This window comes from Hakea prostrata, chromosome 10 (assembly GCF_041222555.1).
Source record: "Hakea prostrata isolate BN-2017 chromosome 10, UWA_Hpros_2, whole genome shotgun sequence".
Classification (NCBI taxonomy): domain Eukaryota; kingdom Viridiplantae; phylum Streptophyta; class Magnoliopsida; order Proteales; family Proteaceae; genus Hakea; species Hakea prostrata.
Genome location: NC_142609.1, coordinates 14,690,998 through 14,706,024, shown reverse-complemented (window position 1 = coordinate 14,706,024; position 15,027 = coordinate 14,690,998). Strand labels below are relative to the sequence as shown.

Below are 15,027 nucleotides of genomic sequence, written 5' to 3'. Positions count from 1 at the left end.
GATTAGTAATTAAACTATAGCCACAAAAGGCAATAATAACTATCTCAAAGAAAAACATATAAAGAAAATGTTTTAGTAAAAGAAAACATACAGTTAAGCCATAACATAACTACATGATACAGAGAGGTAATCAATAGAGCCTGGTTTGGCAGTTTCTCTTGTAAATATTTATAGTTTAAATGACATAATTAATTAGATTCTTTCCAATCGATTCAGGGTTATTTTCTATTTCTATTTTTTTCTCCTTTGTAAAAATTGTTCCAATGTCTGGCTTTGTTGAACAGTAAGTTCAACCAGAATTTGGTTTTTTGCTGGGTAAAACTATAGTACTAATTATCCGGTCTAATAGCTTAGAATAGACCGGGCTTATTTAAGATGAGAGTGCATGATTGGCTTCTCCGCTAAGTTAAATCAGTTAAATTAATTAATCAAATCTGTCTCAGTCATGGTGGGTGGAGAATGTGTGAATTGTTGTTGGTAACTACTTGGTGCAGTTGATTGTCCACAACAAACCCATCAAAAATGTATTCTCTTACCCATAGAAGTTGGGTTTCTGGTCACTAGCTCTAATGCAAATATACCCCACACAAAAATTTTAAATTTGTTAAAGTATTTTGATGAAGATAGCCTTTGTGAACCCTAATATTTGGATCAATACTGGTGGAGTTGAATGAATTTTCTTTTTGGAACTGACCTCAAGCAGTAGATTTCTACCTATGCAATTTAAATATTTGATGGGATTGTACCTTAGCTCAAATAAATTCAAACTTTAGCTTAATCTCATACTATAAGAAGTTAATTTTTGGCAATTAAGTCAAGTCCTTGAGTTTAATGAATATTTTTGTTTGTGAAATTGCATAATATGTTCAAAATCCATTAACGTGGGACTGTGTGCTGTTATTAGAATTTAGCCTACGATCCTTGGACCGGAGGATTGGTTTCAGAGCCAACCTCTATAGGTTATATCTAGATCAAGCACTTCTCGGCTTGGGCACTCATCCAAGATCATATTTTTGAGAAGTTACATGAAGAGCAAAGTAGGTTTGAATCCCTCTTGGTAACGTGGGACTTGACGGAGATAAAAAGGTTTTTCACATAGTGGTTCAGCATTAAATGCTCCTAAGATCCTCATTATCCCCCTACGGATAGCGGAAACTTCTAATGCACTCAAAGCCTCTCTCGAGCCCAGAGCTGGCGGCTCGATTGACCCGTCTTTTATGAGCTTTGGTCACGTCAATAGTAGGAAAAACACAGACCTACCTCTTATTGACGAGACATTCCGACGGCTAAATCATCTGACAGCTTGGCTTGCCACCTCATAAAGTTATATCAACCACTCGCAAGAATAATCCCAATTGAAGGCCATAAACAGATCTTAGGATTTCCGAAGGTAGGAGCTTGCAGTTGCAGTATAAATGGCAAGTGGCTACGCAGGTAAAAGGGAGTAGCTCTCCAGCCATTACTCTCTTTCATAAATCCACAAATAACATTTTCTTCTTCATTCTCATACATCCTCCTTGGGCATTTATTTCTCAAGGTGTAGTAATCCACAATTTCTCTTTCAAGGATTGATTTAATCATTGGAGGTGACTTCCCGATCTTGAGAGGCGGCCCACTCTCACTTCTTTTTTTATTTCAAAAGAACCAGATCGAAAATAAACCAAAACCAGAGCAAGGAGAATCATCTTTCCCTCAACATATCCTATTGAAATTTATTTGGATTTGAGGAGCGTTGCATGCATTAATAAGTTCACATGAATGAAGCTCGACCTGGCCTCAAGAAAATCAACCTAAATTTGCAAAAAAAAATTGAAAGTTTTAGGGTTTCACCTACATTGTTTTTGGTATGGGTTAAATTCACCGAAAATAAGAAAACACAAAAGTAAAATTCATCAGGAAAATAAAAGGGATAATCATATATCCCTGATCAAATTTAGGTATTCAAAGTATAATAGATGTTTGAAGTTCAGAATGTCACAAAGCTATGTAACTAAATTACGTCATCACATTTTTATCTTTGTTTTTTGGCCAAACACAGAAAAAGAAATGCATTCAAAGAAATAAGTCTGGGGAAATCCTCCTAGCAGGAACAGAGTACAAAGGATCTAGACCTTGTGGTGGTCGCATCCACCAAACTTTAGACATACCTAAATAACGAGCACCTCTAGCTAACAAATCTGCAAAAACATTATATGCTCTCGAAATATGGATTGCTACACAAGTGTCAAACCCCAACAACAAGCTCCTAATGAGCTTAACTAAGTTTGAACAATTCCAATTCAAAGTAGTAGAGTCACCATGTAAACTAGAGACCACGGCCTGACAATCAGAAAAAAAGCTTGACATGCTTGATCCCTATCGTAGAGGGGCAACTTGAAGAATGTCATATATCGTTTCCAGCTCCGTTTGCAATGCAGACAAAGCCCAACCTGATTTCATACGAACAGCTATAAAGAATCCAAAGGATGTTGTGATAATTCCTCCACGAACACTACGAGAAGATGATGAATCCACAAACCATCACATTTTTATCTACGAAAGAGAATTGTGACAATTTTGATAATTGGATGTGAAATTGGCGAGTGGTTTACTTATCGATCACTTGTCACCAATCCATTACTGACCGTTGAGAGTCAACCACACTCACCATTTTTTTTTCAAGGTAGAAACGACAATCACATTGCATAAACGAAAATTCAAAAATGTAGGCACGAACTGATAGTCAAAACTCTTAACTCTTAAAAAAAAATAGAATTGATGGTCAAATCATGAATCCTACTGTTTGATTTTAATCTTTTATTAATTAAAATACTCTAATCATCATTTAATATTTAATTAGACATCTAATACATTAAACGTGATGGATTAGATGAGTCCTTTGTCAACCTTACAAATATCACCTGACAGAATAAGGCCGGTGAGGAGCTCACGTGTGGCCGGTCATGTCTGACACGACCAGTGGTCCCCAATATAAACTTTTTGAAATTCAAAATCTCGTTTTTGGTAATTTAAAAGGTTCAAAAAGTGCTTTTGATTCCTTTGGATCCACACCATAGACCTTCTCTTTGCTTTTTCCATCGATACTTGTCTTTGTCGGTTGGACTTGGAATTTGAACCACTTTCTTGTGGACCACAAACAATAAGCTTTGGTACCTTTCACCCACCGGCCCACCCTTACTTTTGACCTAGGGTTTAAAAATAATGATTCTAAAAATATTATATTTTAGATTACCTAAAAAAAAAATTTATGGTAAAATTACATATTCAATCTTGTATTTATAAAATTATTATTGTTTCCCCCTCAAATGTTTATATACAAACATCATTTTATAATTTTATTAAAATTAAAATATAAATATTTTGAAATAATTGTTTAGTTGGAAATCACTGATTTGAAGAGGTCATGAATTCGACTCTCTTTAATTATATATTTAAATTATATATGTACATTCAATGTCAAGTCATCAACTTTAATTATATATTTAAATTATATATATACATTCAATGTCAAGTCATCAACTTTAATGAAACTTCAATTTAGAGGAAAATTGCAAAAAAATATTTTGTATTTTATTTGTCAAGATAAAGATTTGGACGATTACCAATGGGGGTTGGTCCAAATGGGAAGTAGCTTGATTCACTTAAGTAAAGTTTCGGAATCGAATCCTTGTGGATGCAAAAAATCCTCGTTGAGAGACTCACCCACCGCAGTCAGGTGTGCGACGCAGGTCGATATGAAACCGAGGTTGGCAAACCAAAACAAAAAAGAAGATTTGGACAATTTTTTTTAATATTTTTTTTTATCAAGGTTAAGTTAATTATTAACCACTATTTAGGGTATTTTGAGTATTTAAAAAATGAAAAGTTCTCCAATCATCATGAGTTTAAAATTTTGATTAAATAATTTACAAAAATATATATAGATGATAAGGTTGTGATAAAGCGGGAAAACAGTAATTATGTCTTGAATATTTGCCCCGGTTATGAATGTTGGTTCAACCACTCAAGCTGGTCAAACTTTAGAGTATTATCTTAGAACTACTTTCTAACTCATTTATTCAAACTTGATTGAATATTCAAGTCGGCACCAGAATGACCTAACCGGTTAATTGGTTTTTGGTAGAAAGAATGGGGTCATACAGGACTCAACAAAAAACAAAATAAAGAAAAAACTAATTTGGCCCAACTTATTTGGATAAACCTACATTTTCCCCCTTAAGAGTTAGAATTGGTGCAACCGGATTCAACATGAACCCAAATAATCTGGTCCAATTGAGTTATCACTATTGGATTTGGATTGAATAGTGGTAATACCATATCCGCATCATATTATATTCGGAGATATTTAGATAATATTCTATTGATTTTCGGACGGATATAGTCGGATTCGAATGATAATCGAATAATTATTTTTAAGTATATTTTTCTAAATGGACATGAATATAGATTGAATATAAAATTTTTGACTACCTGTTTACATATTTAGATTCTTCTAAATGGGCATGAATGCAAATTAAATATAATTTTTTGACTACTTGTATACATATTTACCCTTTTATTTGTGAGGTCTAGTTTGGAAATTTTAGAATTTAACGACTTTGGTAGCTATTTTAGTAGAAAATTTTAAAAACATAGTCACATTTCACAAGTAAAAAAATGATACAAATAAAAAAATATAAATAAATAACATAATCGGATAATTTTATCGCACGGATAGTAATTGGTAAGAAATAGATATACCATATCTGCATCCTATTAATAATCGAACGGATTAGGATATGAATTCGAGAGCGAATTTGACTATCCATTTACCCCAACTTACCACTAACCCAAAAAAACAAGTTTGAATTATTCACTTTTTCTTGAAGGTCACTGAATCCATAACCTCGTATCGGTCGAGACTGATACCAATCGAAAAACAACCCGAATTAATGGGGAACCAAACCGGATTCGTTGAACCATGCTCGAAAGTCGAGTCGAGTCAGAGACCAAGCAGAAAAGCAGTATTAGTTGTTTCTTTGGTGGGCCCCACAAAGTTTAGTAATAAGCTTAGTGTAAAGGAAATTAACAAATCCACGTGGCATTAAATCCGGACTGAGAAATTGGAAAGAGAATATACAGATATATATAAAAATTAAAGTAGGAATAAAAAAAGAAGGGAAAAATCTAAATATAAAAATCGATTTGGTGTAAATTCAAAATCAAGCGCGTTCTTTTTTCTCTCTCTTCTTCTGTTGTTCTTTCTCTGTATAAAGATAAATCAACGCGGTTTCAAATTCCAACTCTTTCTTGTTGAGATTTTCTCAACTTCTTTCCTTTCTCACGCAGTCATCCCTGTGGCGTATGCTTTTGTTTTTCAACCACGTTTCCTCTTTAACGGAACCGTCACAGAAAGGTAAATTGAGAAATAAAGAGAAGAGAGATAAAATCATTTCTGTTTTGGATTTCTCATTCATGGGCTGCACAGCCTCTAAACCTGAAGAAGGTGTTTTCAGCTCCAAATCCACCGCCATTAACGTTGAAGATTCATTCCTTTCTGGCTCTTCTGGTTTTGTGTCTGATTGTGTTTCTTCGAGAACCCTTTCTTTCTCAACGCCTTTGATCCACCATCCACCGCTAAAGAAGGGCGATACCCATCATCTAGTTTCCCTCACCTCAACTACCTACGGGTCTCTCCGTCTTCTTGATCAAGATCATCATCACCAGAGAAAGACCCAAACCCTAGAATCAGAAATCCAAGAAACCCAGGGAAAAACCCACCAAGAAAGTGCGTCTCCTGTTTCGGTAATCAACGCTTGGGAACTCATGGCTGGTCTTGACGATTTTGATATCTCATCCAAACCCAACATGGGTAGTTCTTCCCTTGATCGATCCTTCTCCGCGCGTCATGATTCGTCTTCTTCTAAAAAACCCTTTTTTGGTCTCACTGGATCTGTCAAGAAGCTCTGCAGCTCCTTCGAAGCCGTTAGGTTAGATAATTCGGAGTCGAATTCGAGTGGAGAAGGGAAGGTGAAGAAATTATGCAATTCGTTTGAAGCCTCGCCAGATGTTGGGGAGAATAATCGTAATTCATCGATGAAGCCTCTCTGGAAGCACATGTCGGAGGAATCGCTTTTAGCTGATTTGGATTCCAATGTGGTTAATAGTTTCAGAAGGGCTATTTCTGCTAAACAACTGGGTTTGAATCAATCGAAGATCGGTAGACACCCTGTGGGTTCGAGCTCAAGGTTTTCACCGTTGGCAGAATATCGTATGCGATTGCCAGGAACAGAGGACAAGATTGTTGTGTATTTCACCAGTTTACGGGGAATTCGAAGGACTTACGAGGATTGCTGTGCTGTTCGTATTATATTGAAAGGATTTAGGGTTTATGTGGATGAAAGAGATATTTCTATGGATTCTGCTTATAGGAAAGAGCTTCAGAGTGTTCTGGGTGAGAAGACATTGAGCTTGCCTCAGGTTTTTATTCGTGGGAGACACATTGGAGGGTCTGAAGAGATTAAACAGCTTCATGAGATCGGTGAATTGATCAAGCTTCTGGAAGGGTTCCCTCTTCGTGATCCCAGGCTCGTCTGCGAAGGTTGTGGTGATGCGAGGTTTGTTCCTTGCCCGAATTGCAGTGGCAGTCGCAAGGTTTTCGATGAAGAGGAAGAACAATTGCGCAGGTGTCCAGAATGCAATGAGAATGGATTGATACGCTGCCCTAGTTGCTCTTCTTGAATGATTCTAGTGATTAATGGCGTATATATCACTTATTCTTGAATGCTTCTAGCAATTAATGGCTCTATATTGCTGTTGAGAAATGTTGGAAGAAAAGGAGAAGAAGATTGTTGTTTTTATTGCTTTTAGTGTGGATTTCTGTTAATCTGGGATGGTGACTAGAATTTTTCTTGGGTTTTCTCTTTCTCTGTGTAAATTGATTTCCAACAGGGCATTCTTGTTCATCATCTTTCTGAACATATCAAAGAAATAAATTCTTTTTTTCTTCTCACTTCAGTGGCTTTGTCATTATTATGAAAAACTAGTTTGTGGTTAGTTTTCCATTCCTGGAAGACAGAAATTGAAGTTTTCATTTGCTCTGATAGTTAAATCTGTTGTGGAATCCAAAATTCTGAATCATTTCTATGTGGCAATATAGTTTATTGAATAAGATAGCTTTGGTTGACATTACCTTGAGCCTTGGGTTTACATTCCCTTGGAAAAATGGTTTATTGAATGAGGCAGAAAAATGCAAGTAATCCCTGTGTTCATCAACCTCTGCATTCGAGGTGGAAGCCATTCGCGATGCTATTCAGCTCGGTTCAGCTCTGGGTATTGAGAAACGCAGAATCTTTTCAGATTGCAGAAGTGTAGTTCAGCAGCTTAATGGGTATCCGTCAATTCTGGATCATCCCTCTCTATGTCTGTGCAGAGTAATTTCAGACCTCTTTATCCTGCTTCAGCAAGGTTTTCTTTCAGTTTGTCCCTAGGACTGAAAAATGTTCTGGCAGATTTTGCTGCCCAAGGGGCTTGGTCTTTAGGTTTGAACAGGTTGTGGTGGATTCATTCCCCCTCCCTTTATGTAAACAGCTCTTTCCTTGATTCAAGGATTTCCCCTGTTGCTTTTATTGTATGAATTTCCTTTTGACCATAAAAAAAGACCTTGGGCAAGGTGAAGTGTAAGAAAAGACATGCATAGCCTAAGCACCACAACCGAATACGACCTTGAATAGAGCTGATTAGAGGGCAATGATCCGTAGCTCATCCTATTTGGTTGGATAATGCTGAGTAGTTGTTTTCAATGCTTAAGAACTTGTATTACTTATTTAGTTCCTCTTGAAACAGAACATGGGAGTACATCGCTGAAGCTTTGAACTTCTGATTAAAAGGGAAAATTGATTTTCTGTTTAGTTGATAATATTTAGAGGCAATCAGCCAATGGAAGATTATGAACAGAAACAAGCATATGATTCAACTGCACACAATTGTAGGGTCGACTCATCTTAAAAAACGCATCCATTGATGCAAATTACAGTGTAAGCATTGTACAAAATTTTGTGTATTTGACTTCCTTTACATAATACATTTGGCTTCATTGAGTAAGAGGAACACATTCAAGCTCAATCTCTAAAACTCCACGCTCAACGTGCTGCAACTGGACCTTGATCTCTTGCTTTACCGTCCCATCTACTAGGCTGATAATGCTGTCCTTAACCAACCCATTTTCTTTGTTAGCTATACATTTCCCAAGCTCAATGGAGTTGGTGTTGGTGGAATTCTCATAAACTTTGGAAGCAGTGACCAAGGGTAGGATGTCAATCTCAGCCTCTCCCATGCGATCATCTGATGTGAATGTATCCTTGTCGAAAACAAGCTGCAAACAAGGGAAGCAATGAAATCAACAGATAAGAATGTTGTAACATGAAAAGGAGGAATAGAGAGCGGGGGCCGGGTGGGGGTGGGCTGAAGAGCGCGTTGCATCTAGAATAAGCACTTCACATGCTAAGACAATACACATAGTTGCTGTTGTTAATATCAAGCTAAAGGAGTTATTTGCTTTAAGGAGAACAACACTTTCTCATATAAATGACAGGTATTGTTCAATTGCTTAAAGAACCAGTTTCCATGACAGGCCAAAGCTTAGAAATCTAAACGAGGGACTGGATAAATGTGATCCCCCGGCATCTCTTCAATGTGGTATATCAGGAAACTATAAAAAGGAGTTATAGATCATTCTTACTGGTTATGACATGGAAGATCTGCAGTTAAAAATTGTTGGCAAACAAACGTGGTATCTAGTTAATGATTATCAAGAGGGTTCTCTGCATCTCAGTTTTGTGATGTTTAATAATGAGATCTCAAATACAGACTACAACCTGGAAGTTCTAACAAATTCAACTTGTCTTTAACAACGCTGTTATTGTTAGCCTGCCTAATAGCATTGATTCAGACTCATTCAGTACAACAACAACAACAACACAAGTTTTATCCCAACTAAATGAGTCAGACTAATTCAGTGAATTCCATTTTTTTGGAAGAGGGAGCTTATATATTTGTGTGTGTGTGTTTTGGGTTCTTTTTTTTTGGGGGGGGTGGGGGTGGGGGTGGGGGGAGGAGGGCAAGGAGATTTGGGGTCATAACCACTAAATTACAGGGTATTAGTCTCTGCCAACTGACATAACCCCTAGGGGTTACTTATTTAGTAATTTTACAATCTAAACACAAGGCACAGCCATATGCACACAGATAGAATTAGTCATTTCTTTGTCACCTACTAAATTATGAGGGCTCAAATGTATCAAAGATGCACTGGATTTTTAGCTATCACCTAAAAAGCTGGATGTGTAATAAGGAAGAAAAAGAATCTTAAAAGCCAAGCTTGACCTCTGTAGTTGCTTTGTTGCCTGCACTCCTAGTGAAAAGAGAAGTGGCGGGGGGGAGTGGTTGGGGGACTCATCTGAAGACTCAAGATCTGTACATCAATAAAGATCTCAATCATGAAGGCAATCTCTCCAGGAGAACATTGGGGTATGAAACCACTACCACTATTCTGGAATGATAATATAATCTCTGACCAATTAATTGCAGCACAAGCACAGTATACCATACCATTCAAACTGCTTGTGTTCAGCCCAAAAGACCAAGCTTCAAGTTGGACAGGCCCTTCCCAAGATCATAACCAAACTGCCAGGTACTACTCAACTGCTATGGGGGTAAACTCCCCTCTCATTGGTGGCCGTGGAGCACACTTATTGCATCAATAAACAGTCACATTTTCAAATTGTTTCAGTCTTCCTAGTAACTGGTTTTAAAAACTAGTTCTGAAAAGACTCCACTATCTATTTAGATAATTGCAAGGGTCAAATAAGCTCTCTAGTCTCTCAGTCTTGCAACCCTTTGGACAGTGGATCTGCTAGCTTCCAGTGGAATGGAAGAGTCATAGGTGGATACTGAGGCATCACTGGTGACAAATAGAACTGAGGAAGTTGCTGTACTGAAAAAGGGTGAAATATGCTGCTCTCAAAAGTACCAGACCAAAGGGAAATCATGAGCATCTCATACAACAGAGTGACTGACATTAAATCGCGTGAGAAAGAGACAGCATTGTCCTAGGGGCTTTGTTTTACACTTCTACTAAATCAAGACCGACTTTTTGAAGTTGTTCAAATGATCCATAGAGCAATCATCTTCCCTTCTATAGCATCTATTAGGAGTGTCTTCCTCAGTCACTCTCCATGCTTGAGCGACGGCCAGACTCAAAACTGCTTGTCAACAGTTTGTGGCAAAAAAGCATTGCCTTTTTCACTTTGCATGGAGGAATTAATCATGGACTTGACCAGTGTTCCAGTGCAAGTAATTTTTTTTTTTTTTTTCCAATTTGGACTTTTTAATGTCATTCTTGAAGTCAGAAGTGCTTGGAGGAGTGAAACTGTTACATATAAGTTGCCTTTTCAAACTCATACTGAAAGTGAACCCACAAAATTTCACTCTTAAAAGAAATTTAAAAGATTCTCTAACCAATGATGGTCAAGGTCCTTTCTTATTTCAATTTTTTTTTTTCTAATTGAGAACAGTGATTCAGTCTATAAGTATTGTTGCGTTCATTTGACAACAAATTGCAGTGTTCAGATGGATATACAAAACTTACCAACTTTAGAGGGGGAATGGGTTCTGGAATTGATAACATTAGGGTTTCATTCCAGACTGGATTCAGGTTGTTCTTTATTACACGCGTCTTCACTGACTGCAGCAAAGTTCAGAAGAAGTCTTCATTTGTTAGCACATAGATTTGTCAAGTACAGCATTAATAATGCTGACAGCATTTTCAGCAAAATTGACTTACTTGTAATCCCAGTGTAAGGATGACATAAGGATCACTACTCATTACATCTCGTACGGCTAGGTTGGTGCCCCTAATGATGTTGACCTTTATCAATCCAATGAATTCAACCATGCCCGCCTAGAAACAGTTAATTCATAGTAATTAGATTATTAATCAGAATCTAAATAGTAAATAAAATGTGGAAACAGGGTAGACTGAAGCATGGTTTTGAATATAATAGATTTATAGCATGAAGACATACTGCTACATTTGATTTCTTTGGAGCTTTGTGCTCATTTTCCTTGTCCTTTTTTCTCCAACTGTTGCGGAATGCAAACCCAAGTGCATGAATACGATGTCCAGTGGGAGGTTTCTCTTCACTTCTCTTGTCTCTGGATGAGTTATTATTTTGAGAGGATGATACACTCGCAGGTGGTGGAAAAGGGCAACTCAGATCCGATGAGTAGGGGTCAGAATTGCTGTCGCTCATACTACTAATGGTAGAATAATCATCTAGATTGGAGCTGAAAAATTGTAGTAGCTCATATTTTCTCCTGATTAGGCAAGAAAAAATTCTTTGATTCAGAGTGATGTAGCTTTTTCTGCAGTCAGATTTTCTCATATTGAACTGTTTTCTCAGTCCAATTAGGCAATTATGGTACTCAGCTTACCTAATGAAATCAGAACGCTCCTCTATGGTTGAATCTGGTGTTGGCTTTTTGAAGTTATCTGGCAGCACAGCTTCATATTTCATGTTTGACTGCAAGGTTTCCGCCCATTTCAGCCAAAGCGTCAACCCTTTCATCTGTCCATTCATCTAGTTTCACAGATAGAACCTGAGGAATAAATGCTGAATGAACAACGTTGTTTTGATGAACATAAATTTTATTCATTTAATGACATTGTTTCATAGCCAATAAGCTATGTGGATGGAATACCTAGTTCCACCACATATAAGGGTGAGAATTCTCACATTTGGGTATTTAGGGGATGCTCTAGCCGGTTACAAGTCAAATTTTATACTCAATTGAACCATATACTCCTCATGTATTGCTTGTTGCCTCTTGGTTGTCTAAGATTTTTTTTAGTGTTTTAATTTTGTCACTTGTGAACGATATTTATGGCTCTAACTTGAAACTCGATACATGAGCAGGGTACTAGAGTTCTACCTGTCTAAAAAAAATTCAGCCCCATTGAACTGGCTATGTGGCCGATGTGCCTATACAACTTAAACAAAAACTGTTGAAGATTAATGAGAGAACCATATATATGAGCTACATGGTTGAGATCGAACATCAATTTTACAGGTAGCCACCTGCCAAATAATAAGCCCACGTGGCTGAAAAGTTTCAGGTGAGATGGAAATAGTTTTCCTTCTTTTGTTATATCAAATATAAATGACACTCTAATTCATGTGGAAAGCAGAAGCTGAAAGCCAACAGTCTGCACAGCTGACCTAAAAGGCCACCATCCCACCAAAAGGATGTGGAATCCATACTAAAGAATATAGTTCAGTAAACTAGCCCAGTGATTAGAACTAATGTCCATGCAAGTGGGATAATCATCCAAACAGTGTCCATAGGGATTCTCATGCAAAGGTATGATTAATAACTAGACATATTCAAGGGAACATGGATTAATAGGGTTTCTATTAGGATTTTTCATTTTTGAATATCCAGTTATTTGAGGTTTTAAAGATGAAATAAAAGCAGTCTTTGCCTGGATAATCATTCTAACAATGTCTTAGGAGTCCACATGCATATATATGATCAAGATCCTAGACATTCAAAATTATTATTAGAAACTTTGTGCGCGTATGTGTATATGCAAGCAAATATCCAATTATTGAGGTTTGAAGGAAATATATTAAGCCAATTTTCATAAACAGTGTAAAGGTCTCATATCTCCTTATTGGAACACCAAGTTTTGTGTGTGCTAACTTTCAACTTCTACCTCAATGCATGAAAACTTTAAATTATACCTTTGATATGTGCACTCCAAGGCTTCTATGAACACCGGAACATTTGATACATATGAATACTCCAATGCTTATTGACCTGATAACCACCAATTGATTTCATCAGACAATGTAATAGCATAGATGACACAACAATAAATGAAGCAATTCACATAACCAATACATGAAAATCATCTGCTGATTAATAAAATCTGGAGTCTTCTTTAACAGAATTTCATATAAATTATCTTTGTATAGGATACCTGATCATACTGCATGCATAATTAGGTTACCAGGAGGAATGAATTATTATGGAAGCTCAATTGCCACCAATGCAATGTGGAATGAGATGAGGATTTGTATCAAGGGTGGTGGAAGATGTGCTAGGGAAAGTGGGGGTAGTTGCAGTGCCCCCAGAGAGCTTGGTGGTAGAACAATGAGGTCCAAGCAGCCACCAAGATAAAGAGATATTTTTTAAAGACATGGCAAATGACTAAAGAAATGCATGTTCATGTAATTGCAATAGGACATAACTATGTGAGTAATGGTCTAGAATGAGAAATCAACATATAATAAACAATAACAGGATATAATATAAGCATATTCATTAACATTAATAAACTATATCAGTGCAAGCTCAACCAGGAGCTTGGATGCCAACGTTGTGCCTCAGTGACCTGTTGGCTACTGTGGCTTGGATACGATGAGTCCCTGACTCATCACTATGTCTGTCTGGTTAACCAGTTGGCCAAAAGTTTTCATGCTTCCATTACACTTAATTACGTAAGCTTAGAGGGTCAACCATAAACTCCTGCTAATGCTGGTGGAAATGTATTACCAATTTCTAATTTTGGGAACTCATTAGTCAAATCTATAAGGTCTAGTTAATTTTCATTATTCCCATAGAATCTTCCAAGCTGAGATGCATTATTGACTATCTGGAACAACTCCTACAAAATTCCAAACACTAACTACTAGCATATGTCCACTTCAATAGTCTCAGATTCTAGGACAATGGTACATGGATAGGTCCTTCTCTCTTGGTTATCCTGATGGATCATTTCATTATCATAGTTATTGTCAAGGTTGAATATTGATGTTAGAGTTCATGCCTACGAAGTGAAAGCCATGGAGATTCTAACAGTATTTGTAAAATTCAAGTACAATTTCATCTTTTTTTGGAGAAAGTGTGTTTGGGTGATTAGAAAAAGTATGGAGACATTTCATTTTTTGTTTTTCTTTTACTGCCATGGCCAGTAGTAACTTCTTCCATAAACCGGTGCCATATTCTTTGTTGGTGATCATTCAATGAAGATCTTCCAGCCTGTAAACCATCAGGCCATGGGACTGCCTCTTGACTGCTACATGGGGACAAGGTGGCAGAAGAATCCAGGCATTTGTCTTGGACATGATTTGGGGCTTACTCTTAAAGTTTAAACATACCAACATATTTTGCAAAATAGTTTCAGTACTAAAATTCCACTGCTAGGTAGAGGAAGAAATACATGTACATATAACGGAACAAAAAAACATTATTAATGGAATAAGTAGCTGAACTTGATCTCAGAGTTCAAGAGACTGGAATCAGCACCAGTAATTCTGTTGCCAATTCCAATCTGAATTGGGAGAATCAGGCAAAAAGCACTAAAACCTCATTCCAAATTGACTAGAATTGGGATCACAGATCTATACCAGACGATTTTGGCAGATCATATCCCAATTGCTAGAATCCTTCTTGATGTTTCCAAATCTACTTCGACAGTGACTTGATGATTATAATAACTAGAACAGAGTACTCATCATGATGCAAAGTCAGATACGTACACCCATTTAGGATCTGGGGAGCCACAATCTGCGCAAAACATATTCCCTGACTGATTCATCAAACATTCAAGTCTCTCTAGTGGACCTGTTAAACAACAAAAAAATGTCATAACTGAAGCAAATGACAACAAAAATAAAGCTTCAAATCAGGCCACTTTGAGGTAAAGCTGAACGCAGTGACACATCCTCAAGCAATGACTTGGGATTACTCTACTCTAAACTGGAGATATTTTGGTTCAGAATATTGAATTCTTGTCTCCACATTGAAGGAGATGGACTATGTAACAATAGCACAAGGGGTTAAAATGAAGTGCATATGAAAATGGAATTTCCTGGTTTAATTTGCTTCAAGTAAGTTTACATAAAAAACAAATTGAGTCAAAAGGAAAATCAAATTTCTCAAAAAGAGAAATTACTAGAGTGTATTAGGGACAAATATGATGCA

General features: G+C 36.9%; 2 protein-coding genes across 3 annotated transcripts; one reads left to right on the top strand and one right to left on the bottom strand.

The window, feature by feature from the left end:
* Positions 1–5,275: 5,275 nt before the first annotated feature.
* On the top strand, positions 5,276–7,221 carry LOC149002106 (uncharacterized). The gene has a single exon (XM_089137186.1). The coding sequence runs from the start codon at positions 5,344–5,346 to the stop codon at positions 6,718–6,720; it is 1,377 nt and encodes a 458-aa protein (XP_088993312.1). The 5' UTR covers positions 5,276–5,343; the 3' UTR covers positions 6,721–7,221.
* Positions 7,222–7,820: 599 nt separating this feature from the next.
* On the bottom strand, positions 7,821–14,568 carry LOC149002105 (putative ADP-ribosylation factor GTPase-activating protein AGD11). Of its 2 annotated transcripts, XM_089137065.1 has the most exons (6): positions 12,783–14,568; positions 11,473–11,637; positions 11,064–11,355; positions 10,823–10,939; positions 10,628–10,723; positions 7,821–8,353 (listed from the first exon to the last, which is right to left on the bottom strand). In XM_089137065.1, the coding sequence occupies exons 2-6, from the start codon at positions 11,616–11,618 to the stop codon at positions 8,072–8,074; spliced, it is 933 nt and encodes a 310-aa protein (XP_088993191.1). In that variant the 5' UTR covers positions 11,619–11,637; positions 12,783–14,568; the 3' UTR covers positions 7,821–8,071. The 2 variants fall into 2 exon arrangements, with proteins under 2 accessions (XP_088993191.1, XP_088993190.1); XM_089137064.1 differs by lacking the exon at positions 12,783–14,568 and having other exon boundaries at positions 11,473–11,580.
* Positions 14,569–15,027: the final 459 nt, after the last annotated feature.